The sequence below is a fragment of the Neolamprologus multifasciatus genome, chromosome 7 (assembly GCF_963576455.1).
Source record: "Neolamprologus multifasciatus chromosome 7, fNeoMul1.2, whole genome shotgun sequence".
NCBI lineage: Eukaryota > Metazoa > Chordata > Actinopteri > Cichliformes > Cichlidae > Neolamprologus > Neolamprologus multifasciatus.
In genome coordinates this window covers 53,149,541-53,176,899 of record NC_140445.1, presented here as the reverse complement: position 1 = coordinate 53,176,899, position 27,359 = coordinate 53,149,541, and the positions used below count along the sequence as shown (strand labels likewise).

Sequence of the window (27,359 nt, the reverse complement as noted above, 5' to 3'; positions counted from 1 at the left end):
AGCTGAATCGCTACTGGTCAGAGTGTGTTAGTGATTAACCCTTCCTGTAATAACCAGGAGGACCAACAGCAGGGTGAAGTGCAGGGCGTTTGGTTTCTGCTGCTTTTGGCAGATTTTCTTCTGCACTGGCAACGTCTTTGAATCAGTTTTACTTATTTCTGGTGAGTATATCCTCTCCAATTTTTTCTCCTTAATTCATCTCACAAGTGCAATTTAACAGACTCAGCACAATCAGCCTGCAAAGAAAAGAAAAATGTGGTATTCAGAAAGGGGAAAAGATCTTGAAGTTAGTTGCACTGATTTTAAGTTGCAGTATGTAAACTCTGTGTTTTCTGCATCTTAGGTGCTTAATACCCACACACGTCAGAGTCATCCTTCCACAAACTAAATCATCCCAGGAGCTATCCAACAGCATTTGATGAATCTCTGCACAGCCTGAGAAATATTATGGATGCTTTTGAGGGAATTCACAGCGTCCAGATTTCCTCTTCTCCACCTTCAACTTCATCGAGCCCGGGATATGAAGTCCTCAAGGCGGGGATATCTGGGATTGCAGTATACTCCTCTGCAGTCTTCTTTGGCACACAAAATGTGTCTACTGTCAGGCACAAGTCTGGCAAGGTCATCGAGGAGGAAGGCTGTGTTGTTGGACAGTAAGTGTTAAATTTTGGAGCACTGGATAAACTGATAAAACACATTTTTTAACATAACACGTGACAGTTGCTGCTTATGTATAAAGATTCATGTATACATTTATCTTCCCTTTATCCAGATTCTCCAGAGATAGTTGTGTAATTCTGCACATGGTGCAAAATGTATCTAAAAGTAGCACATTGCTTTGTCACAAGTCCTGCTCAGTGTGAAGTCTGTGATTGTGGGCGCGTGCACTTGTAACAAGGTGACCGAGTCAGATATGCAAAAGTGCAAACAAAGGTCTGTGTTTAGTTTTAGTGTAACTCCAGCAGTGATTGGTATTTTCTTAGGCATGTTTTGTAAATGAAAAATCCTTCTGCTGTTCAGCGATCATGCAAAAGTTGGAAAACGTGCCGGTGTTGGCCTGAGATGGAGGATAAATGCTTGAAATGTAATCCGCACAGAACGCTGCGAGTTTTAGCGTCTTAAACCCTGCAGTCAGCAGTATTCCTAATTCTTTCCTTCTGACAAATTCACTGACAGGACATGTCAGAGATTAAAGAAAGAAGAAAGAAAGAAAGAATAGCTGGACCTTGGAGTAGCCAAGTTCATCCCCTGAAGGAAACTATTGTAGCTCCCTGTCCTCTCTTCTGATTGGCTGCTTCACGTAAACCAACACAGTCTCACAGCCTTGTGTGAAATTGTGATCTATTAATTAGTGTTCCTGGACATGATTTATCCCCACCCTTATCACACTTGTCTTACATCTACTGATTTGTGCATTCCTTTTAATGGCCAGCAGGAGGCGACTCATCTGGTTGCAAAAAACCTTGCTCTGTATTTTTAGGACATATTGAAATGATTAGGCTTAGAGTCAGGAGGTTGTCTAAGAATGCTCATTGGCTAAAGACTCATCAATTAAATGTCATTACCCAACAAGTGGGCTTCCTTCTTGGTTTTAAAGTCAGAACCACTCCTTGCTCATCACGTGCGGTTTCAGGACTTCATAAACAGCTGAGTAGCTACATCGGTCTCTTACACCATCTATAGTAGGAGTGTCAAAAATAAGGCCCAGGTGCCGGAATCGGCCAGTTAAAGACTCCAATCCGGCCAATTGAATGGCTTTAGAAAATGTGAAGGAAGGAATAATCCTAGACTTTTAACTGTAAGTTGTATAGTTTTGCCTAATGACAAAGACCTCCACCATGGCCATTCATACTACACCAAAGTAATTAAGTAAAACAATTCAGTGACAGCAAAGTTCCTGTTTTTTCCAGAAACTACTCAAGAAATTTCTTTTTTGTTTAATAGTGGGCCCTCAGTAAAATAAAAAAAAAAAAAAATACTTACAGGACAGTCTGGGCAATGAGATGCCAGAACTCTGTAATTTTACACATTTATTTCTTACAATTTACACCCAAAAGAGTCATGCTGACAGATGTCTGTAATTAATGCAGCAGCATTTCTTTATCTCATAGAAAAACCTGAAGTAGATATTTTACATTACATATATATATATATATATATATTAACACATAACACTATGTTACTATATCTCAGGGATTAAGTGTGTAGTTAAAGAAAGGAGAGTTTAACTGCTCCAGCCCACAATATAAAACATGTTTGACATCCCCGCTCTGTGATTTTGGCAGACCAGGTTTGAAGAGCAAGTGGATGGGGCTTCTGATTTAACAGTAAAAGGTGTGAGGCTGAGATAACCATATTAGAATATTGGCTCTTAGTGGCATCAAACAGATCCAAGAGTAGAAAAAAATGTAAACTCAGAGTATTGGCGCTGATATTATTATTTGTAACTTCGACCATATTTCATATGAATATAAAACCATGATGAACATTAAAGTTCAGGGACCCTGGAGGCATAGGGGATAAAATCTCACCACCTTTTTGGTACAATAAGTTCAGCACGTTTGCAGATAAGACTGCAAACTAACTTTGGCTTCATAATTAACTTTTTTATTTAACATATTTACCTTCAAATTTACAATCTGTACAGAAGTCTGGACGGGCAATCCATTCAAAGCGTCCAAGTCTCTGATTAAAGGGTAGAATAACCTATTATATACTATAACCCTCACAAAAGTGAATGTTAATACTCATACTCAAGTTTTATCTTTACATTAAAAAAGATTCCAAAAAAGGGAATGTAAACAGTTTTAACTTTAGCAGATAGGATACTTTACTAAGCATTTTAGCAAGGGCAAAGCAAACAGCTCAACTGGTTAATAATAATCGAAATGTTTTAAAGTTCAAAGAAAAGTGAAAAAATGTAAAATTATCTAATCTAAACTGTTGCTAAATACCTGTTGTCAGGTTTGATGACATTTTATTGGAGGAGAGAGAGAACATGTAGATGAACTTTCCACTCAGCCATCCTGCATGGCTAAGGGGAGAATGCCCTCATTGGGGCAGTGAGCAGAGCAAATCTCAAAAACAGTGAATCCAATTTGTAAAAAAAGAAGGCTTAATGAGATGAGATGAGATAGCCTTTATTTGTCAGTTGCAGGTCTTTTGCCCACAACCGAGATGACAGACCTTGCCGACCGTACATACAATACACAAACATCACATTGGGGAGACAGGTCAGGCTAGGTAGCGAGGAAAAAAAACATAGAAATGTGTAACACAAAAGGATAATACAGGAATGCACAGATATCAACACACCATAGCACAATAAACACAGACAAGCAACATGGGAAAGAGTTCCAGTGTGTACATCTGATCTGGGACCGCTGCAATCTTTCGACTGCGCCTCCAACTGACCCGATGTCCACATCAGAGGGGAGGTAAGCGTTGGAGGTGGCGTTGGATCCGGGGTAGGGAGGGTGATGCGTCAGTGAGTGCTTATCAGTATCAGTACATGTATGTGTGTGCGTGTCGATAGTTCAGCTGAGACAGTGTCCTTCGCCCTGCCAGGCTAAGTAAACAGTCTTCCAGCCAACCCAGGTGGCCTTGCATGGAATGGGAAGGAACAGACTAAACACAGTCGTTATCAGGGTGTTTTGTTCAGCTCCGGCCTTGTAGCTGGCGCCGAGAGGGTATCCGCATAAGTGATGTTATTTTTTTTACTTTAGTGCGAACAGCTCATATGAATTTCAAAGCAGTTCTACAGTCCAACACTGGTCCCATTGGAGAGCCGCGAGCTTCGCCATACTTGCTTTCTGTGATGTTGTCATTTCTTGTGCTCAAGGAGCCGATTTCTGAGAACTCACGGCAGTGTGCCTCCCCGAGATGTCATCCAATTTTGCGCCCAGAGATGTTATTCCGGGCTAGCCCTTCCGAGATGTAATCCAGTCTGCAGTCAGAGATCTTATTCTGAGTATTCACAGCAGCCGTAGCCTCTCCAAGATCTTATCCGTGCTGACTCAATGAGCCCATTTTGAGAAACTCACGCCTCTCCCATCGTTCCAATCCCAGCGGGCAGCCTTGTGGGGGTTTGAACAGCCGGTTCCGCTTTCTTAATTCTTCGATAAGTCAGGGCCAAGCCAGCTCCGATCCGCCAGAACCCTGTTACCATGGTTCCGAATAGGTAGATATCTTCAGCACTCAGGCTCACCCAAGCCCAAACTTCTCGTTGAGAAAGGGGTGTCAATTGCATTTAGGGACCAGTTGATCCAATCCATAATTCCTCTTTTAGGTTTTAGAGAACAGACTGTGAGAGAATGTTCCAGGGAAAATACAAAAAAACCCCACGAGACTAGACAAGGACATAAGCAGGGAAGATAAGGGAGAGGAGAAAAGTGCGTCTGCCTCCTCCGAGATCCAAAGAGCAGTACAGTCAATCAATCGCAATACAGTTAAAAATGACTTTTTCTGGTTGTTCATGCATAATAAAATCAAAAACATTTCTATTTCTCTATCTTTCTGCCTGCTACACTTTCCTCACACACAGGGCTTAAAGGTTTGCACATTAAAATTATATTTATATTCAACTTTATTGATTCTTGACTATCTTTTGATTAAACTTCTGATTTAATTACAGCAGGAATCAGGTCACTGTAAAATCAAATTAGTTCCCAGAACTTAAAAAAAGTATGCAAACTTGTTGCCTCAAAAAAGCTAAGCTTACCTAAGATAACTAAGTTAGGGCAACTTATTTATTCTGAGTACCCTGTACAACCTAATTAGTTCCAGGAACTTAAAAAAGTATGCAAACATGTGGACTGAAAAAAAGGAGAAAAAGTTAACTATGTTAAGACATCTTATTCATTGCCAGTACACAGTACTAAGAATGACTTGTGGGTAAACAATTAGTATTGCACACTCGGAAAAATCAAGTTCTACTAAATAAAAACAATTTGTAGTAACTTACTATTTTTAATTTTGATTACATAAAAAAAAATGCAACTAGCACACATTATGTTTTATCATCCTTGAATGTAAGAGATTTTAACACTTAATATAAAGTATATAAACACGGTAAGTACATAAGGCTCTGTCACTCTGTGCTACATTGCACTTACAAAAGCTGGATTTTAGGCCTCTTACTTCATTTCTGTACCCTGAATGGCTTTTACCCAGTGAAGAAAAATTATTTGAATGGTTCCATTAAGTATGATAAAGTTACTACAAAATAAAGTAAAATAAAAAAATATCAGCTGATATTGGGGGATCAGAGAGGGGGGAACTCACTGATTTTCCATAGAGTGACTCTGTAATCGATTGTCTCTGGTCACGCAAAAAGCATACACCTAAGCAGGTAGACCCGTGACACCTTGTTGGTCCACGTACAGGACGTGCCGGTTGGGAAGTCGGGTGGATGTCATCATGTGACTTGTGAGAGCGAAGAAGAGAGAAGAAGAAGGAGGAGGAGGCAGGAAAAAGGAGATACACTCGTTTTCCTGTCTTGGCAAAAAAAAGGAGAAGAAAGAAGTGAGTGTTATTTCTAGGAAGTGCAAACCAGAGCTGGCATTGCTCTTGATTTTCGTCTTGTTTCTGACTGAAACTGCTGCTGCTGGGCGGTTGATCGTCTGCGCAGGCGTCCGCATTCCTCAGCTGTGATTGAAAACGACTGGGATTAGTTTCACTGAAACTCGCTCGGACATTAGCTCGGTTTATGCAATATTTCTTAACTTAACAGCAACAGCAGCAGCAGCAGCAGCTCAGGGAAACTGGAGAGGAGCAGCTGACAAATACGCAGACGGGCTGGGAGGTTTATTTATCTGCTGTCCCGGACACTGACAGAGAGGGTAAGGGCGGATACTGACGAGGGACCTCTCCGTGGTAAAAAAAAAAGAAAAAAAGTTGGAAGTGTAAGCTAACTAGCTAGTTAGCCCAAGGTCTGCTAATTATTTAGCTGCTTTGTGGACCGATTTATCTGCAATTTGGGGATAAAAGTAACTTAAGCTTCCTTTAAATTCAAATGTCGGGATTTTTAATGCTGTATCAGGGGTTTCCAAGCTGTGGTGCGAGGTCCACCCCGGGGTCTTGCAGTAAGCGCACTGTTGTAACCAAGAGGGCTATTGTTGTTAGATTGTGTTGACACTGTAAAAGTAAGTAGAAATGAATCTCAGGGTTTTGTAAGTAATCACACTGGCTCTAAGGTTGTTATGGTTTGGTGTTTTTTTTTCTTTTAAGTATTATTTGGTTTTCTACAGTTTTAGTTTTAGTTTACATTTTATAGTGTAGTTTTAAAAAGTGGTTCTAGTTTCAGTTTACTTTTTATTTCTTGTAGATGTTAAGTTTATTTATCATTGGTGTTAATTTTAGTCTTTTAAATTACTGTAAAATCTACACACTTACTACCAACATGATGTGTTAAGTAATCAGATTGTACACTTAGCAAAGCCTAAATGCCAATTGTGTCAGGATCCAGGGTTGTGATCTAAACTATTACCTGAAAAGCATTAATATACTAATGCTGAAGGCCAACATTTGATTTTGTGATCCTTATTTTGTCAAGCTACTTTTCATTTTATTTTTATATTTTTAAATTAGGGAAACCTCTGGGTTTTAAATGTGAAAATGCTCTGGTTGTATTTTTGTAAACACGGCATACCAGCCATTAGAGACCTGTTAGTAGAAGTAGTTGTAAATTGTAAACCTCATTAGGATGTAGTTAAGTACAAGATTGATTTTATTTTTATATATTTATTTATTTTTATTACACAATTTATTTTTGTGGTCTTGTGAAGGTTGGTAGATCTGGATCCAGAGCCAGAGACCAGAATGGAGGGAGGAGGCCAAGTCGGGCCCACGTCAATCCGAGGCCATGGCCAGCTCTCCCGGCTTCGCAGCTCTTCCCTGGAAATCAGGGAAAAAGGGTCAGAAATCCTCAGGGAACAGCTGGATGCTGCAAAGAAGGTATAGTAACCTACTTTGTGGTTGCGCACTCACAGAGAAACAAAAGATAGTGTGACCAGGAAAACAAGGCGCTGACAATGCAAATGTTCTTCTCTGTTTTAAATGTGGTTGTGTCCTTTTCCCCTGCACATCTCAGGAACTGAAACTAAAGGACAAGGAGTGCGAGCGTCTGTCGCAAGTTAGGAATCAACTGGAGCAGGAGCTAGAGGAGCTGACAGCCAGTCTGTTTGAGGTCAGCAGTAATCATCGCTCTCTGCTGAGTGCACTGTAATTCTGACAGCTGGTGACGAAGAAGGTGGTTGGTGCTATGCCACAAAAGTCAGCAGTTTGCATTTCTACAGAACCATCACTTCCTTTATATAAATAAAAAATTCAGGTTGATGTGATTTTTTTTTAAGCAACATTGTAATTGCTTTGAAAAAACTTTGAAATGCATTTTGAAAAAATGCATCAATGTATAAACAAAGATGTAGCCAGCTCAATTTAATAGTGAACAGAAAGAAGTCTGTTAAGAGCAGTGCAGATTAGCAGTTCAAAACAGATAATTTCTGATGGAAAATAATCCAAAGTATATTTCAAAATCTTACACTCTTAAGGATATGCAGTAAGACCAGCTGCAGGAAATACCTTTCAGTCGCAAAATTGACAGCACACTTCTTACCAAAAGTAGCTTTTTAATGCCACGAAGGTCATCTTTTTCCTTACACGTTCTGCTGTGTTGACCAGCCAGTCACTGTCTTTGTCTAGCTGCTGAGCTTTGAACGTACAATTTTAATTAGTCTCAATTTACTTTTCAACAGGAGGCTCACAAGATGGTGCGTGATGCTAATGTGAAACAAGCAGCTTCAGAGAAACAGCTCAAGGAGGCTCAGGGGAAGGTGTGTGAAGTTTCTTTAAAAAAAAAAAATTAAAACAGTGAAGAACAGAAATCTTTCCTGAATCAGAACAGTTTTTTTTTCACATAGTTGAAGGTCATAAAATAGCTTCAAATTATCAATATTTATTTTTTTTTGTGTCTGGCTTGCAGATTGATGTTCTGCAAGCAGAAGTGACAGCACTCAAGACTCTGGTGTTGACGTCCACACCTTCTTCACCAAATCGCCAGCTGCATCCACAGCTGCAGTCTTCAGGTACCAGGGGATCGTACAAATCGCACATCCGGAACAAGAGCGCCAGCGGTGCATTTCCACTCTCACCTGCAAAAAAAGAAGTTTCCATTCAGCCTGTGTCCAAAGAGGACCGAGAGGTAAACTGAAGTTTATACAGTTGTCTCTCCTCTCCTTCAGGTGTGCGTCCATATGCGTCCCACTTTATTTCCCATTTCTGTTTCCAGTCACTTTTATCACTTTTAGCCAGATTCTTTCCTTTTTTCCCTTCTTTCTGCTAACCCCTCCGACTTGTTCTTCTTGTCTTTATCTGGGGTCTCTTCCTCTCTCAGCCTGCTGCTCCTGCCCTCCTCTCTCTGATCTTCTGTCTGATACCTGGCCAGTCTGTCAGTATGACCTATGACCCTCAATGGCAAAAACAGATAGAGGGGATAGGCACCGATGGCAGACAGGTAATCTGCATTCCTTTACATTTCCTACATTTTTCTAATCTTTCAAATTTACCTGCGTCTTGACTGTGATTCTAGACTGTGATATCTGTTGAGTCAAGAGTGTGGTGAGTCTGGTCTGAGAGCTTTTCTTTCCATAGTTTGTATTGAAATTTGTCAGCGTGTATGTAAGGTGAACAGGGACTTCTTGATGCAGCTGTTTGTTTCTTACTGGAGTTATCTGTGTTGAACGTACATTAGTGAAACACACAGTTTATACCCAGTTCTTGACAGATAATCACAGATATGTTAGCTAATATCGAGATATTATAGATATTTTTGAAAATTGCCAAGCATGACACACTCACTGGATTGTCTAGTATGACTACAACAAAAAACAAAAGATACCATTTTATGTCACCATAATTTCTAGAATTTGTAGAGCTGATTCAGTAATGTCAGTGCCTCTGGCTCATTGCTAAAAGTGTGGTAGGGTTACCAAAACTAATTGTCCCTGGTGTCTCTTATCCATATTACCCAGGGTTGTAAATTTCGGCCTCACAGTTTTGCAGCTGTTGGGTTTTTTTTTATGAGTTTGGACGTATTGTTTGACTTTTCTATCATAATGGATTAATGTTTAACTGCAAGTGATGTGTCATTTGTGGAGATATTGTCTCTAGATCCTCTCCACATAACTGGTGTTATGTCTTACTATGAACAAAGGTTATTATAACTAACTAAAACAAGTTTTTAGAGAACTAAAAACTACCAGAAATGATATTGTGTATTTGAAAACAAGCTAAAGAAATCAAAAACCAAAATCAAAATCTTGTCTCTCTGGAGATATTTGTCTATGCAATGAGCCCGAGGAGACATTGTTGCTGATGTTTGACATTGAGGATGTCTACATGACTGTCAGTCAAGTGGTTATAATGATGCATTGGATTATCTATTATTTTACTTCCCCGTTGCTAGTGCCGCCCATATACTACTACTACTACTACCAACAACAACACCATTGATAAGAATAAGGAATAAAAAGTAAAACTAACATTAAAAAATTAAAGCTAAAGTTAAACAAATGGTCAAAATGGAAACGAACAAACCGTTTGGAGCAGTTTTTAGCTTAAAGAGCTCAAAGTGTCCATTCAGCTAGAAACAATTTTCAATAAAAGTCAGAGCTCTGTTGAGCCAACCATCCCTTTAACGTTAACTAGTGATGACTTCATGAACTTCTTCACAAATAAAATTTTTATCATTAGAGAAAAAATTACCAATAATCATCCCACAGATGTAATATTATCTACAGCTACTCTTAGTTCCATTGATGTTAAGTTAGACTCTTTTTTTCCAATCGATCTTTCTGAGTTAACTTCAATAATTACTTCCTCCAAACCATCAACGTGTCTTTTAGACCCCATTCCTACAAAACTGCTCAAAGAAGTCCTGCCATTGATTAATTCTTCGATCTTATATATGATCAACCTATCTCTAATAATCGGCTATGTACCACAGGCCTTCAAGGTGGCTGCAGTTAAACCTTTACTCAAAAAGTCATCTCTAGACCCAGCAGTCTTAGCTAATTATAGGCCAATCTCCAACCTTCCTTTCATATCAAAAATCCTTGAAAGAGTAGTTGTCAAACAGCTAACAGATCATCTGCAGAGGAATGGTTTATTTGAAGAGTTTCAGTCAGGTTTCAGAGTTCATCACAGCACAGAAACAGCTTTATTGAAGGTTACAAATGATCTTCTTATGGCCTCTGACAGTGGACTCATCTCTGTGCTTGTCCTTCTTGACCTTAGTGCAGCATTCGATACTGTTGACCATAATATTCTATTAGAGCGATTAGAACATGCTGTAGGTATTACAGGTATTGCACTGCAGTGGTTTGTATCATATCTATCTAATAGACTCCAATTTGTGCATGTAAATGGAGAGTCCTCTTCACACACTGAGGTTAATTATGGAGTTCCACAGGGTTCGGTGCTAGGACCAATTCTGTTTACATTATACATGCTTCCCCTAGGCAGCATCATTAGAAGACATAGCATACATTTTCACTGCTATGCAGATGACACCCAGCTCTATCTGTCCATGAAGCCAGATAACACACACCAATTAGTTAAACTGCAGGAATGTCTTAAAGACATAAAGACTTGGATGGCCACTAACTTTCTGCTTCTTAACTCAGATAAAACTGAGGTCATTGTACTCGGCGCTGAAAAGCTTAGAAATATGGTATCTAACCAGATTCTTACTCTGGATGGCATTACCTTGGCCTCCAGTAACACTGTGAGGAACCTTGGAGTCATTTTTGACCAGGATATGTCCTTCAACGCACATATTAAACAAATATGTAAGACTGCGTTCTTCCATTTGCGCAACATCTCTAAAATTAGAAATATCCTGTCTCAGAGTGACGCTGAAAAACTAGTTCATGCATTTATTACTTCCAGGCTAGACTACTGCAATTCATTATTATCAGGATGTCCAAAAAACTCACTGAAAAGCCTTCAGTTAATCCAAAATGCTGCAGCAAGAGTACTGACAGGGACTAGAAGGAGAGAGCATATTTCTCCTGTTTTGGCTTCCCTTCATTGGCTTCCTGTTAAATCCAGAATTGAATTCAAAATCCTGCTCCTCACATACAAGGTCTTAAATAATCAGGCCCCATCTTATCTTAATGACCTTGTAGTACCATATCACCCTATTAGAGCACTTCGCTCCCGCTCTGCAGGCCTACTTGTTGTTCCTAGAGTATTTAAAAGTAGAATGGGAGGGAGAGCCTTCAGTTTTCAGGCCCCTCTTCTGTGGAACCAGCTTCCAGTTTGGATTCAGGAGACAGACACTATCTCTACTTTTAAGATTAGGCTTAAAACCTTCCTTTTTGCTAAAGCATATAGTTAGGGCTGGACCAGGTGACCCTGAATCCTCCCTTAGTTATGCTGCAATAGATGTAGGCTGCCGGGGGATTCCCATGATGCATTGAGTTTTTCCTTTCCAGTCACCTTTCTCACTCACTATGTATTAACAGACCTCTCTGTATTGAATCGTATCTGTTATTAATCTCTGTCTCTCTTCCACAGCATGTCTTTATCCTGTCTTCCTTCTCTCACCCCAACCGGTCGCAGCAGATGGCCGCCCCTCCCTGAGCCTGGTTCTGCCGGAGGTTTCTTCCTGTTAAAAGGGAGTTTTTCCTTCCCACTGTCGCCAAAGTGCTTGCTCATAGGGGGTCATATGATTGTTGGGCTTTTCTCTGTATCTATGAAGCGCCTTGAGGCGACATTTGTTGTGATTTGGCGCTATATAAATAAAATTGAATTGAAAAATTGAATTGAATTGAATATTACATTTTTTTTTTCAATATTGAAGGAGGCGCTGTAGATCTTACAGCCACTGAAAGTGTTCCTGCCAAATTCAGTATGAAACTTCATAATTTTCACACTGTGGGAATCCCTTCCTACAACAAACTCCAGAACTTTGACTGAGCGCTGTCGAACAGCCAGTTTTGCCTGGGAAAGTTACTGACTGACCTGACCTGGAGTTATCTGCACAGCGTCATTACTAAGAGCTGTTTTAATTCTCCAGATAACAAAATGAGGTGTTTCAGTATTTCATTTATTACATCCTTTAGCAGAGGATGCATTGGACCATCCTTTTTATGAAAGGAGAGGAGATGATTACATCCCTTAATTCATAGCGATGGTGGATCTTCACTACGTTTTTCCACTTAAAGGATCAACTGATGTGTTTTGAACTTTCTTTAACTGCCTGTTAAACTCACAGGTGACCTATCAACGCTGTCTGCTTTATTAAAATGGGCTTCTTGTTGAGACTTGCCTTGTTTGAAGTATGAAGAACAGATTTATAGACACTCTCTAAATCCAGATTATGAGCTATATGAATTGACCAAAGCATGCTCAAGGTTTGCTCCAGTCCAGTCTGTTTTGGTATTCCCAGACTTCCTGATTATTTTAAAATGATTTTCACTTCTGCTGAGATCATTTGTCTTCTATCATATAAATCCTAAATAAGGTGGAGGAATTTTATGGGCTTTATATTGATGATATTTCCTTTTTAAACTCTGATGTTTTGACAGCCCGAATTCTTTGAATACAAGATTTTCTAATCTTTAGTATTTAAACACTTTTGTGTGTTCAACAGTGGATCTTTTATTGTCAGTCATCGGTCTTTTGGGGATTAAACACGTCTTTAATCTAGATGTGTGTCAGAGAATCAGTTTTATCCAGTTTGAGTGAAGGTTTGGTTTTCTCTCTGCAGATGGACTCCATTTTGTTTGCTGAGTTTTTGATGTGGAAGGAACGCCCAAGCCTGGACCGCTCCTCCGCCTTGCTGAGTCGTATTTACAGAGAAGACATCGGGCCCTGCCTCTCCTTCACGAGATCAGAGGTCATACTCACTGCTTCTTTGTACAGCTACCATGCTGCTTCGTGTGTATTTTAACCTCTTAGGACCTGGCGTCCACATATGTGGACATCACATTTTGGGTTATTTAGACCAAAATACTCAATTTTGCTCTACAAGGGCCTGATATCCACTTATAAGGACATTATACTGCTACTGTTTATCAAAATTTTAAACGAATATCCTCATATGTGGCTCTTATTTTTCTTAAAAACAGAAATAAGGTTAAAAAAATGTGGCAATTCTTTGTTTCTACATTCATCTGGCCCCAATATGCTCAAAACATGCATGCTGTGGAAGAGTTTGGGTCTTAGGAGGTTAATGTGAAGTTATGTTAAAGTTATTGATTCCTGTTCTCCACAGCTGTCCCACCTGGTCCAGAGCGCAGTGGAGAACAACTCTCTGACCATTGAGCCTGTTGCCATGTCGGCAGTACCGATGGTTAAAGCCTCAGCTATAGAGTGTGGAGGTCCTAAGTGAGTTACCCGACTGTAATGACTGTCATCCTGTCGTGTTTCACCACTCACTGCTCTGATTTGGTTGGTTTGGTTTTTCCATCGACGGTTTATGATCAGAGCCTTTTGTCTATCTTACAATTATGACTGAGAGTGGTTTAATCAGTGGGCACATTTCTAATCACTGCCTGATCTAAAAATTTTTTTTTTTTTCCCCAGTGGCTTTAGGGCTGCAGTAGAGACGTAAGTCCTCTCGGGAGCTAATAACCCTTTCAGCTTTTCACTAACTCTGATAACTGTGGCATGAAATAAAAAACTGTCAACACAGATGTGTGGAACGATATAAACAAATCTGTAAATTAATGAACCAGACGGGATCCCACTTTCATTCCTTTTGTGGCTAACTTTCTCTCTGCGCACCTCTTTCACTAAAACAAGTTGTAAAGTGTTCTCAGTATGTTTTACTGCTGAAGAACTAAAGGCCTGTAAGCTCATGTTTGCTGTATTCTGTCCTAAAACAGATGATTGTGCATCTACGTGTTGCTGCAATGAATTGTTGACACGTTGTTTTCTCTTGTAGAAAATGTGCATTAAGTGGCTTGTCACGGCTTTGCAAACATCGCATTAAACTTGGCGACAAAGAGAGCTACTATTACATCTCACCTTCCAGCCGAGCACGGGTAAATATCACTTCCTTTCTGTCCGAGGCACACCTGTAGTCTTGTTTGCACACTCTTATCAAACAGTTTGACTCAAGCAAACACATGTTGTTTCTACCTGTGGTTCAGATCCTCAGCTGTTTCTCTCAGGCAATCTTTCTCTCTGAAGGAATGTTTGGTTTCTGTGTGCCTCGCCCTAAGCATGCTTTGCACCATATTAGCATTAGTTAACTCCACCCAGCAAATGATGCACTCACGCAACGACTTAACATCTTCTGTCTAGCTGAAGCCTTAAGGCAGGTAGCTTTCATAGTATATCATTTTTTTCTTCTTGTGTTTCATATGTTTTGTTTTATTCTCATGAGTGGCCTTTAATGTGATTTTCATCTTCATATGTACAAATTGCAAAGTTTAATTATCATTCATTACTTTTCTGCAGTTATAGTAATAATGTTTGAATGATACAAAATCCCAAGGCATGCCAGTGTTATAAAAGTTTGCATAGCCACTGTGTAGAGTCGTGACCTTGTCACATATTCGCTTTTCTAGATCACGGCTGTCTGCAATTTCTTCACTTATATCCGCTACATCCAGCAGGGCCTGGTGAGACATGATGGTAAGTTAACAGAGACAGAAGTAAATAGTTTAAGCAAATGTAATTATTATGCAAGTAATTTTATGCAATGCATGAGGAATTTTAAGTAGTGAGTAACTTCAGGTATTTTACTGAAAGATACAAATTGTACTGCAAGTAGGTAGAGTATTTTTAAGTACAGCATAAGTAAGTAGTGGGTAATTTCATGGTAACTTTGTGGTAACTTTCTTCCACTGTATTTTTTTGGGGCACGAGCTGTGTCGTGATGGATTAATCTTGCCTTTTTACATCTTTATTTAATAATCATTATGTTGATGTTTTATTAATAATCAGTTGTCCTTTTTATTATATGATGAATCATTTAATCATTTCTTCTTTCCCAGAAAACACATGAAGTTATGCACTACATAGAATTAGAGAATAATGTGTCTTCCTTTAAAATTCCTTTGAATTACAGGTGCGCGGCTCTGTTACCACTCGGTCTTAACTTTGCCAACAACCAACATCTTTCTTTCTATTTTTTTTCCCCCCTCCATGTTCAGCGGAGCAGATGTTCTGGGAAATCATGCGTCTTCGTAGAGAGATGAATGTGGCGAAATTAGGTTTCTACCTCACTGACCAGGGCTAGGACGGTACCTGGAACACCCAACAAGAGAGCATAGCAGTTACAGCCTTGGGTAACTGTGGCAACGCACATGTCTTTGATCAGGTTGAACAGTGCTGCAGCAAAGGTCACCGTTAAGGGAAGCAAAACATGTTTGTCACCTTTGGAAATGCAATAAAACGATCAGAATCAAATCAGCACTCCAGGAATGACATTAAAGTCCATGTTTTTTTTTGGGTTTTTTTTTAAAGATGATATTATTCCCAGACATGTTGGAGAGGTTTTTTCTGTTGCACCACATTCCCGGAAAATAACTGTTGTTATTGTTGAAAGTTTGGAGAAACTTCTTACTGAATCATCCACGAAATACAAAATTTCTCATTTTTATACAATAGACTGTGTCCTGATTAAGGCATTAGCCTGCAAAATAATGAGCACAATCTTAACCTCAAGTATTACAAATATGTGGTGTAATAGTTTTATTGTTTCCACACAGCAATGATTCAGCTTGTTTTCTTTGTACTTTCAGTTATCAGCTCAGACACCACAGCCCAGACCTTCATTCTGAGCATGGCCTTAATTTTGTTGGTACACTTCCTGCTCTGCCTTGTACAAAGACTTAACTTAGTCACCTTCAGCTTCTCGTTAGCCCTGTACCTAAAAATCAGATGTATCGTTAATTATTACCCACCCATGCTCAGAATAGGGAGAGCTTTACAGTGCCAGGTGAAAAAAGCTTTTAAGATGTGATTGAGTTTTGCACATCTGTAGTTAACAGTATGAACATAAAGTAAAAGCCATAATTGACTTTGCATGAATGCAGAAAATAGCCATAGTGTATATAGGTTGTACATCATATTATAGATTTATTGTTACTGACTTTTGAAGTATAGTGTGTCAGAACGTGCAATAACTGCTTCTTAGCCTTATGCAGGGCTTTGAGGTTCCTGACCTCAGTGTACTCATAATCAACTGTGTAAAAGCTGCATTAAACACGAGGCATTGTATACCAGCTGTCACTTTTGTACCATGTCTCTTTTATTATTAGAAATCCGATCAAGAGAGGGAGACTCCGGAAGTTTGCTCGGGAAAGACTCATCACTTCAATTAATTTCAACCCAGTGCAACCAGATAACCCAGGGGTGATGTTTGCTCTGGGCACGTCACAGATGTGGGGTTAGAATAAGGTCATAACACTTACATACACCAAACAGGTTCTCAAGCAGGAATACCGAGGAAATACTGAGACCGTGTCCAGCTCAGAGGGGCTTTATGAAGCCGACATTCCAGTAAGATTTGAGTTTCCGGATTGGAAAGACTTCTCGGAGCCCCTGTTTTGATGACCTCTTTGTACCGATTACAGCAGACCTTAATAAATAGTTTGACCTGCTGTTTATCAAAGGGCACGGAGGAGAAAAGATGAAATCAAGATGAATTTCTTATAAGCTGAACTCTTATTGAACACAGATGTGATACTTGTAAATTAAGATGAAAAAAACTCTGCAGCTAGTCAGCTAAATACATAAGAACATTTAAAAACATTTAGATAATTTCACAGGAATATTACAACAAAAATCAACCAAACTCTTACAAAGGATTGATTAACTTTTCTCTTGGCAACATCCAGCAGTCACCAGCGCTTCTCTCTTTGGGAGATATCTGCAAGAAACAAATTCAGTTATTGAAATGTTAAATATTTTTAGCTGATGGGTGAACAGTTCAATTAATTTCACTATGTTTGTATAGCTCCTTTAATCATTACATTTCAATTCAATTCAGTCTGTTGAAACTAGCCCACCAGTGTTTGTGTAAAATAAGAAATCTGCATGCAGATGACTCGCCTTCGAAAACAGAACATGCCCATCACCAGCACGGCCACGCCTCCAAACACCACTATCACTGCGGTGACGATGGAGACGGCCGATAGCGAGGAGGGCTCTGGGTCATGTGAAGAGGTGTTCAGAAGTGACAGACGTTTATTACGTGCCGAATGGTGTTTAAAATTCACATTGGGAAATATTTAAAGTGATCTGAAACCAACCTGAGCACAAAAAGGAGCCTGGTATGTTCAGGCACTCCAGGTGTTGTGGACAAGAAGTCTTTTCCTCACATTCATCGATATCTGCAAAATCAGCCAAAAAAACAGATGAGAAACAAATGATGTCTCTACGAGGTACGTGGAGTTGATCTCAGAGGTTTTGCTGAAATCTCATTAGGATACTGGCCAGGTATTTCCAAAAGTATTACTGCCACAGCCACAGAATATCTTTTGCAGTCCACCCAAGCCTTTAATTACATTTTCTGGTTATTTCAAACGTCACTTGTGGCATCTGACAACCACTGCTCCATTTTACTTTTATCAACTACTGATGCAAAAATATGGCCGAAAACAAAGAATTGCATAATGCACATCTTATTTTTGTAGTCCCATCACTTGTTTTCATTACCTCGAGTACTTTCTTAATTAAACTGACATATTTAATGGCATATTTTAACTAAAAAACAAGTTTACTGAATGATTTATTTAAAAAAATAAATGACTAGGGCCCAGCCGCAGTACCTTCACAGTCCACTGGGGGCTGCAGCCCAGATATTGAAACAATTCATGTAGATAATATAGCTGACTAAACTGCTAAAAATGTGTTTAAAATAAACTCCAGCAATTAGTTAAATTGCCCTTTCTGGAGAATTGTATTTTTAATTTTCATTTTAGAATTTCCTGGTTAAAATTTCTTCCTGGAAGTTGAAATTTCAAATTCATTCTTGATCTTAAATGAAAGTTGTGTTATGAAGTCTCCAATATTAAAAAGAGCTTTATTGCCTATTTTTTTTTTTAACAATTATAATTCCTTAAACAAAAAACATAATGTTAAACTCTGGCGTTAAAAGAAAACAACAACACATGCCACTTCCCAACACTGACTGGACAGTTTAGTTTTCGTACCCTGACACGATGGGGGTGCTGGGCTCCACTGCTGGCTGTTTGGATCACAACTGGTGGATGAAGTTCCCAGCAGCTTGTAGCCAGAGTGACACTGATACAGGATCACTGAGTTACAGAGGAGATAGTAGCCAAATTGAATCCTGGGTATTGGACCGCAGCGGGGATCTGTGAGAAAGTCAGTGAAAAAATAAGGCCATCCCAGCTTCATACTCGACACAACTTGTTTTCTACAGCCTCACCCGAGTCCTGCTCTTTCCAGGAGCTGATGTCAAGGTGAGGGATGAGGGGGTCGGAACAGGCCAACATGTCCTCCGAGGTCTCGGTGCGTGAGAACGGGTCGGCAGGGACATGTGTGACGTGGCTGTTGTCACAAATGATGCGGGATAAAGAGACTGAACGCAGATGTTTTCTCTGAGCGCGGGTGAACACTCCTTCCCTCTCCCACCAAAACCTTGAAAGACAAGCACATATTTTAGAATTTCACTTTATGCATCATATTTTTAATAATTTAATTTTAGCTGTGGCCCACCTGTCACCGTCTCTCAGCGCTCTGAACTGTCTCGCGAGCAGGCATGACAGGAGCGGTCCGACTCGGCCTCCGGGCAGAGCTGGCTCAGAGATGGCACCCACCCACACGTCGATGTTGTGTGGTGTCCCGTATAAGAGTTGGAATTTGTGAGCCAAAGTGAAATTGCCCAGAATTTCAGCCAGGTCCAGTGTGTTGTTGGGAACAGAAAGGCCACAGAACCTTCGCCAGGAGCTGTATCCTGATGGAGGAGATGAGTCAGAGGACTGCAGGTTAAAGATGGAGTGAAGAAAGTGAGATAAGCATTAAATATATGGGGCTCATGTGAAAGTGAACATAGCAAAATACTGATTTTACCAAGTGCTTTACAGTTAAAAAGGAAGGTAGATGTAATAGGAGGGAAATTAGAACCTTCAAACTTAAGTGTAGATATATAAAAATGAAATAAATAAGGTGAGATTAGGTTGCATAGCTGGATTCTCTCAAGGTTTTTTTGTGCAGTGACTGTTGCATTAGCATCACGTGATAATGTGCATTAGGAACTAGTTGGCTTAGCTCTGTGAGAAGTCACTCCCAGAAGGAAATTTCAGAGGGCCAGTTTTAACTCTTAATTAACAAGCAACACAAATAACTATTAGAGGACTACAGGCCACCTGGCACGGTTATTAACACATTCCTACATCTGGGACTGGTTCATGAGTCAACACACACTTTTCATGGCAGACTTTCAAGGAAACAAGTATAACTACTATTAATGATGCTGTGATGTTGTGCACGTTGACTTACATTACAATAACTTCAACTGTGCTCTCATTCATTTTTTTTGCAGCTAGAATATGAAAACACACATTTTAATACAAGAATTAGTATACAGTATTCCCAAGTCATATCGCGTCTTACCTTTCCAGACACGCTACATTTTCGATTTATCTGCAAATTTATATTACAGTTTCTGCGTGTTTTAATATTTAAAACTGCAATTTATTTTTGCAGTAAAAATAAGAATGATCTAGCCTAAAAAATGAATAACAAAGTTATAATAGGGTTTATAAGAGCATGGGGAGGATTTTTATGGCTTAAAATATACAAAAGTAATATAATAAACATATGGTTTCTACTTTGCAGATTTCCCCAGAATGGAAGCCTTGTGATAATAGAGGGAATACTGTAACTGCAGAAAAACTACAACCGCTCAGATCAGAAATTGCCTCAGTTGAAGGGTAACTGTGAAGAAGCTATTCTTGAGGAATGAAACAGGCAAAAAACGCTGAGGTACGCCAGATTAAACAAGAGTTGGACTCAAAATCAGTGGCAACATGATGGAGTCTGATGGAGTCATTAATACAAATTTGAAGCAGGAGGCACACCAGTACAGCCATCTGTAAAGCATGCTCTATAGAGGCTGCACTCTGTAGATGTCATACCAAATATTGACTTTTAAGGCTGTTAGAATTGAACAAATGTGTGTTTATGTATGTCTCCCATTTCCCAAAATATGAAGGGTAGCTCAAGCACTTTGCACTGTCCTATATACTGTAATAATAATGGATATTGATAGTAAAAATGGACAAAGTTTAAAAAAAAATAAATAAAGACACTATATGTGCAAGTAATCTCCACCCACCTGCCCCTTCTCTAATATGGGGGGCAGCCAATCACAAGAAAGTCTGTTTAAAAGGGGAGGTTCTAAAACGTCTTGTTTCAGATAGAGGAGGAAGTGAGAGACTGTATTAAGGATAAATATAAGATACTGTACATATGGATTACTTTTAACTGTGACTGGTGCAAAGCTACTCTAGCTAACTTCAATAATGAAAACATGGAGCTGGAAAAGAGAACAATAGAACAGTCAGCAGATGGGATATCGGTGCGAGAGGTTGCAAGTCTTGATACCGGGCAGGCCGTGGTCTCGGCCTCTCTGGAGATTAAGGGCTCCGAGGTCCAGAGGCATCCCACCCTGTGCCTGAAAGAGCCTCTCTGTCAGTTCCTCCACCATCATCTGACCAGGAGTCTGCAGCTTGGCTGGAGACAGCAGGAGGCCACGCAGCACTGGGTCTATACCACCTGAAACAACAGGAGGAAATTAAAACAGAAATAGAAATGCTGAGTACATGTAATCAAAGTAAAACAACAAAATTATTCTTTACCTTCCTGCACAACCCTCCAAGAGGCAAACAGTGAGTGATGCAGCGGCAGAGAGGGATACTGCGAGTTAGCATTATATCCTGGCCCCAATCTGGTCACTACTGGTTGCACGGTGACGTGAGCAAAACGAAATGCAGCAGTTGCAAAAACATTAGCAATGCTGGGATCCATGTCAGGATCATAACCCTTGTAAGGAGGCATCAGATGAGACATGGCATTCTCACCAAGGACCCGTGGCAGGTAGTGCTCCCATGTTAGGATCTTAAAGGATTTAGAACACCAGTCAAAGTGATGAGAACAGGTAGATGTGATATGTTGTTCATCAGATAATCCTGCAGGTACCTGATGAATTGCTCCTATGATCTTGCGGGCCTCCTGGTACAGGGTGTCTGGGCTCCAGTGAAGGTTTAGCAGGTGCAGCTCTTTGACCAGTCGGTTGTGCTCTCTCAGGAAGAGCGTGTGCAGCGCAATCAATCCCAGATGTTCATTGGCTCTCGAATCACCTGTGAAGCATTAGTCATGAGCAACAGCTGCACTGAAGCCTACAGTGGGTGGAGAATTCACAACATTCGCCCACTCACCAGCTTGAAAGCAGGATGTGGTGTTCTGTCGGTGAGCAGACCTGTCTGATGTTCCTGAGGTGGTGGAGTTGCGAGGGCCGCAGGGGTCCAGGTGAGCCTGGAGGCGAGGTAGGAAGGGCATGTAGGCGAGCTCGTGGTCTGAGTGCTGGGAGTTGATGGCCATTGAGCCCAGAGGAGAAGATTGGTTTCTGAGAGCAGAAGCCAGGCTGGTGGAGCTGCCGTACACCATGCTGGCATCGACAAAGGAGGTGATGGCGTTGAGCTGCTCCCGCTGACGATGAGGCAGAACTCCAGCACCACAGCTGGGAGCAGAGCGGAAGAAAGGCATGCAACTCTGGACCCCGTTACGAGGATCAGATGGTGGGATCTAGCAAAGAAAGTTGTCTTTAAACTGCTGCAGATGAGGGAAGGACATTCTTTTCCATAGCAACAATATAAGGAAAAAAATGATGCAAGTCTAGTCTTTTTTGGGAACAGTTGTCAATTTCAAATTTCTAAAATAATTTCACCTCCAACAGTAAAGAATAAAAAAATATCAGACATGTGTCTACTTGTGAGTCAGAACTACCTTTAGCAGCAATAACGCGAGGTAACTTTATCAGTCTCTCACATCATGGTGGAGGAATTCTGGCTCACTCTTTGTTTCAAGATTGTTTCAGTTCATTGAGGTTTGTAGGCATTTGCACAGCTCTCCTAAGGTCTTCCCACAGAATTTCAGTCAGGCTGAGGTCTGGATTTGATTGGCTCATTTGAACACTTTCATTCTTTTCTTTTTCAGACAGTCACTGGTGTTCATGGGATTGCTGTCCTCATACATGACTAGATTCATAGTTGACAAAATGACTGGAAGGTGCCCAGGATCTGTGGCTGCAAAACAAGCCCAAATCATCACCCCCCCACCACCTTGCTTGCTCATTTAGTGCAGCAGTCCTCAACCTTTTTTGCGCCACGGACCAATTTATGTAGGACAATATTTTCACGGCCCAGCCTTTAGGGTGTTGAGGATAAATACGACAAAATAAAACCAGTACTGGTACAAAAAAAAAAGATTTATTTATAACACACGGTAAAAGACCCAGGGAAACTGAGTTAATGATAAACACCCTGAAAACCATAAATTCTCTCGCCCAGTACCAAATGACTCTGTGCAACTTTGCACACCTAAGCCGTGCTGCCATGTTCTTTTTAGACAGAAAAGGGTTTCTCCTGGCAATCCTTCCAAATACTTCTTCAGTGTTTTTGTAATTGTTCTGTCATGACCTTTAACACTTAACACGCTAATTGAGCACTGTAGGGTTTAGATGTAGATCTTTTTCTTTTTTTTTGGCAATTTCTCTCAGCATTGCATTTTCTGACCTTGGGGTAAATTTGGTTGAATGTCTGCTCAAGATTGCAGCATTGTCTTAGCACACACCTGAATGCTCCAGACCTTCAAACTGCCTAAACTTCTGCTTTTATAAATGTGCTCAACCTCGCTTGTGCACCTGGCTGCTACTTATGCTCTTAATTCCTATTAAAACAGTCAACTGAACTTTGTCTGTGAAGGTTCTCAGTCATCCAGGTCATCGTAGTCTAAGGAGCTTGGAAAGAAAACTTCTCAGATGACAGGTGAAACGTCTTCAAGCCACTTAAAGAAGTCCAGACGCTTTTCTTTCCAAGCTCCTTAGACTCAAGTGAACTTTCTTTTCACAGAACTTTACGTACAACAGCCAATGAGAAATCTTCTAATTGGGTGTAATGTCTGTGAAGGTTCTCAGTCATCCAGGTCATCGTAGTCAAAGGAGCTTGCAAATTGGGTGTAATGAGAGAGTATTTCCTGGTTTATATTTTCTATTTAAACCATTGACAGTGTTACCGAACCTGTGTTTGGTGCTAATGGTAAGAGATAATCTGATATACAGTAAATATACAGAAACTGTGCAGGTTACGGGTTTGGCATTTAGCATGTGAAGAAAAATTATAAAAAATACAAAATAAATTAGAGCCTTCCAAGAGAGCTGGTGAAATGTACCTGGATGGGAAAGCAGGGTGAGTCTCGGTTGCAGGTGTGGGTGCAGTCAGCTCCAGTCTTAAAGGCAGCCGTACTGGGACTCTGAGGCGTCAGCACCAGATCGTGGTCTATCCACTGACCCCAGTCCACCAGCAAGTGGGACAGAGTGGAGTCCACAGAGATGTTGTCATTGTGAGTGAACAGGACTTCCTGTGACACCAGCCGCACCTGGAACATACGAGATGAGGAGGAGGAGTGATGGGCTTACAGCAGCTGGTAGGACAGAAGACGACCGAGAGCTGCTGCAGGACTCTTACTGGAGGCAGGCTGGCATTGTGATAGGTGTGTTTTGGTTCCCACCCTCTGGGCATCCCCCACACATCCTCATACTCTGGAGCCAACCAACGGGAATACGGGATATTAGCAGCCCCCCATCTCGGATGTTGTCTGTACAGCAGCAGAACACAGAGAGATGGTTACCTGAAAACAACGATCTCTGTTGGGCACAGCGCCAGCCTGTCAAATGCTGATTTTTATACATGCTCTGACCTGTTGTTGCACTCGCCTGTGACGGATCTGTAGCGCTCAGAGAGACAGTCTGTCTGACAGCTGGGCGTCTGCAGCTCAGCGGAGCAGCCCGTCACATGCAGCAGATTCTCCGTATCTTCTTCACTCAGCATTTCTGAGGGAGCACGGTAAGCACAACAAGGTCCAAGTTAGTAACACTGAAACATAAAGAAATATATATGAGAAAGATCAGATCAATTGTTGTGTCCTTTCCTGTCAAAAGCCGATACAAATGATTCAAATGATCCAAATGATCCAAATCTACTTCTGGAATTTGGTTTTGCTGAGCTTGATTATGCTTCAGTAGCCTCCATGAGTCAGCTTATACTGACTAATATTTTCTGGCAAAATATGTAAACTGTATTGTTTGTAGTCATCATTGTAAAAATATATTCTGTCCTCCTAAACAATATAGTTATAGAAGAGATAAATTGGCTGTGTTATATTAGATCCTGAAACAAACTAAAAATATGATGGAGAATAAAGCTTGTTTAATCGTTCATCAGATTAAATGGCCCGCAGGTGGTGTTCTGCTGCTGTTCAGTACCGTAAGCGTTGGGCTGCATCATGGTGTTAGTGTAGACCATCTCTCTGATCAGCTCCACTGTGTTGTCCAGCAGTTCAGCAGCCCGGATCTGGGTCCTGGTTGTGCTTTCAATCTGTTTGAACTGAGCCAGCAGGTCACTGGGTCTCAGAGCGCCTTCAGACAGCGACGTCTTCACCCTGGAAACATTCAGAACTGTGTATTCAGACCCTCGCAGACGTAAAATGATTTATTTTCTTCTATGTGTCAGCCTGGTTTGAGATATTTCCAGATATATTTTAGACCAGAATAAAGAATTTCTACCTTTCACTTGTGTGGGTGTAAGCAGCATCAGTCAGCTCAATCGCCCTCTGAAGAGCCTCATCAACAAATGCAGATCCCAGATACACCACTCCTGAGACCATAACAGAGCAGAGCAGTTAGAAAGGCTCCAAAGCACCTTCTCCTTTCAGCAATTATCAGAAATCCTACCTGAGGTGTTGCCGTGCTTCACTTTGTTCAGTGAAGCATGACCAGGGATTAAGAGCAGGACAAGAACCAGTTGAAAAAGAGATGCAGACACCTGAAATGAAACCACATTAACCTTCAAATCTTGAAAAAAAACTTCAAAATTTCTGCATAAACTTTAAATTGTACATTAAAGCAGAAACTCACCACGAGTGCTGTATTCATTGTGATTCTGTAAACTTTTCAGTGTGAGCAAAGAAGGATCGCTTCAGGTTCAGAGAAGGAATCGGAGGTTCTTACCGCTGCGTTCGCTCCGACTCATCTTGAGTGCAAGCAAGTGTAGGTGTGTGTTTGGCTCCAAGTGTCAAGGGTGCTATGTATACACTGTGAGCAGGGCCAACAGGTATGTGCAGAATCCCCTTATCTGTCCTTCCTGGTGACAGAAAGGCAACATCAAACGCAGGACTCGCAGCCTCGACCTAATAACCTCTCAAATCAAATTTACGTCTGTGCTCTCGCCCTCGATGAAAAGCCTCTGTCAAACCAGCATTACAAATAAATAATCCTACCCATCCCTCAGCAGAGCAGAGAGAGTATGCCTTTGCTGTAGTAGAGCACTCAACCAAACAAAGAGGCGGCTGAAATATTAGATATCAAAGTTACTTTAGTAGCAGATTTGTTTAAAAAAAGCAGTTAGACTTCACAATGAGAAGCTAAGCTTAGTATTTGGGGATTTTTTTTTAAATTAAAAGGGTGTCTGTGTCTTCAACACATGCCAAACATTTCAATCTGATGGTCCCTGTGCCAGTGACACAGACAGGTGGGTGAGCTGGAAGCGGGGATTCTGGGAAATGACCATGAACCGAGCACAAGGATGAGACAGAAAGATTTCAGAGTGTTTCTGTCCACTGTGAGGCTTAACAACTCAAATGTATGCTTGCTTTCCCCCCCTTTGATGTTCCAGGTGTGTGATATCATCAAATGATTCACCAGTCCCATTTCATTACGCTGTTATTAATATTATCTCTGTTGACCCACCGTCTACTCCATGTGCTCCAGAGAAGAGCCGATGTATCCACAAAGGTACAACCAAATATTTGGCATACAGGTAGATCAAGTGTCAGTTGACCCACATTTCCTCACTTGTATATAATGAGTTCTGGTCAAGTGGATTATTTCAGGTGATCATTTCTGATAGTAAAAAAAAGCCACCTGGTCCTTAGCAGGTCTTAAAACTATGTGCACCCAATGATTCAGTCACTTGTAGGAACACTTTAGCAGCAATAACTTGAAGTAATTATTATTACTATTATTTATTTTCTATATAACTAACAGTTTCATATTATTGAGCCAAGTCTTTGTTACAGTGTTGCTTCAGTTCTTTGAGGTTTGTGGACATTCAGTTATGCTCCGCTCTCTTGAGGTCACAGCACAAGATTTTGTATACAAAGGAGTTCATGGTTGACTCAATGCCTGCAATGTGCAGTTTCTCTGAGCATGGACTGAGCTTAGGGACAGTTTGCTAAGACAGCTGACATGTCATGAATGTTAATTGTTTTCCATGGATAAATAATCTTTCACATTCAGAATGATGAGTTTTTTGGAGATATTGCCTTCTAAGCCTCCCCAGACTGATGACAGCAACAGCTCCTTCTCTGTGATCTTTAACGTGCACCCATATGCTCCTGCAAATAGACAAAATTTCTGCTTTTATAAAGGACATCACACTTGCTGATAGACAGTAACCGGAGAAGCTGCTACCAGTTTTAGTAAAAAAATAATGACGTAGTGTTATAATATCTATATTATTCATCTGGGTTTGTATTTTAATAATTTAAGAGCTGCTATGGACCAGATTCATTTATGTAACACCTTAGAACTGAAACAGGGTATTTCTTTTTCACTTGACTATATGGTTGGATAGTCAGTTTGTTTTTTCTTGTAATTTAGGTATTTGTTTTTCAAAGTGAAAGGTAAGAGTGAAGCTTTATGTACTTATGACTCTGTGGATGTGGGCTGGGAGACATTATGTCCTGGTGAATGTGAATAAGACTAGAGAGAGAGAAAGAACAGCTTTATGCCAGGATGTTGATGTGATGGAAATGTACAAGGACCTGGATGTCCACATTGACTAAATGTTATTGTTATTATAATTATTTCATCATGATTTCAACTGCTGTAACAAAAGAATTTCCCAAATATGGGATAAAGCATTTCTCACCATCACCTGGTTTTGAGGTGCAGGAATAAACAAAAACAGATTATTTATTAATCTGCAGGTTGAATTAAAGCCACCTTTGTGTTTGGAGCTTTCTGGATTTGTCTATCTGGCACAGATTCACAGGGGAAAAATACAGTAACAAGGATCGACAGCACGATAAATGAA

At 40.5% G+C, this 27,359-nt stretch overlaps 2 protein-coding genes across 6 annotated transcripts; one reads left to right on the top strand and one right to left on the bottom strand.

The window, feature by feature from the left end:
- The first annotated feature begins 50 nt into the window (after positions 1–50).
- rab3il1 (RAB3A interacting protein (rabin3)-like 1) lies at positions 51–16,248 on the top strand. Of its 5 annotated transcripts, XM_085166385.1 has the most exons (13): positions 51–161; positions 344–653; positions 6,786–6,954; positions 7,091–7,186; positions 7,755–7,832; positions 7,982–8,200; positions 8,393–8,512; positions 12,773–12,901; positions 13,280–13,392; positions 13,591–13,614; positions 13,952–14,051; positions 14,580–14,646; positions 15,168–16,248. In XM_085166385.1, the coding sequence occupies exons 2-13, from the start codon at positions 448–450 to the stop codon at positions 15,251–15,253; spliced, it is 1,407 nt and encodes a 468-aa protein (XP_085022511.1). In that variant the 5' UTR covers positions 51–161; positions 344–447; the 3' UTR covers positions 15,254–16,248. The 5 variants fall into 5 exon arrangements, with proteins under 5 accessions (XP_085022511.1, XP_085022506.1, XP_085022507.1 ...); XM_085166380.1 differs by lacking the exon at positions 8,393–8,512; XM_085166381.1 differs by lacking the exons at positions 8,393–8,512; positions 13,591–13,614.
- Positions 13,495–27,270, bottom strand: epx (eosinophil peroxidase). Its single transcript, XM_085166418.1, has 17 exons — positions 25,181–27,270; positions 24,998–25,088; positions 24,830–24,920; positions 24,530–24,705; positions 23,965–24,097; positions 23,733–23,862; positions 23,437–23,643; positions 21,426–21,792; positions 21,187–21,347; positions 20,847–21,105; positions 20,593–20,763; positions 18,703–18,940; positions 18,413–18,624; positions 18,174–18,338; positions 17,271–17,351; positions 17,071–17,167; positions 13,495–16,888 (listed from the first exon to the last, which is right to left on the bottom strand). The coding sequence occupies exons 1-17, from the start codon at positions 25,196–25,198 to the stop codon at positions 16,831–16,833; spliced, it is 2,655 nt and encodes an 884-aa protein (XP_085022544.1). The 5' UTR covers positions 25,199–27,270; the 3' UTR covers positions 13,495–16,830.
- Between the last annotated feature and the right edge of the window lie 89 nt (positions 27,271–27,359).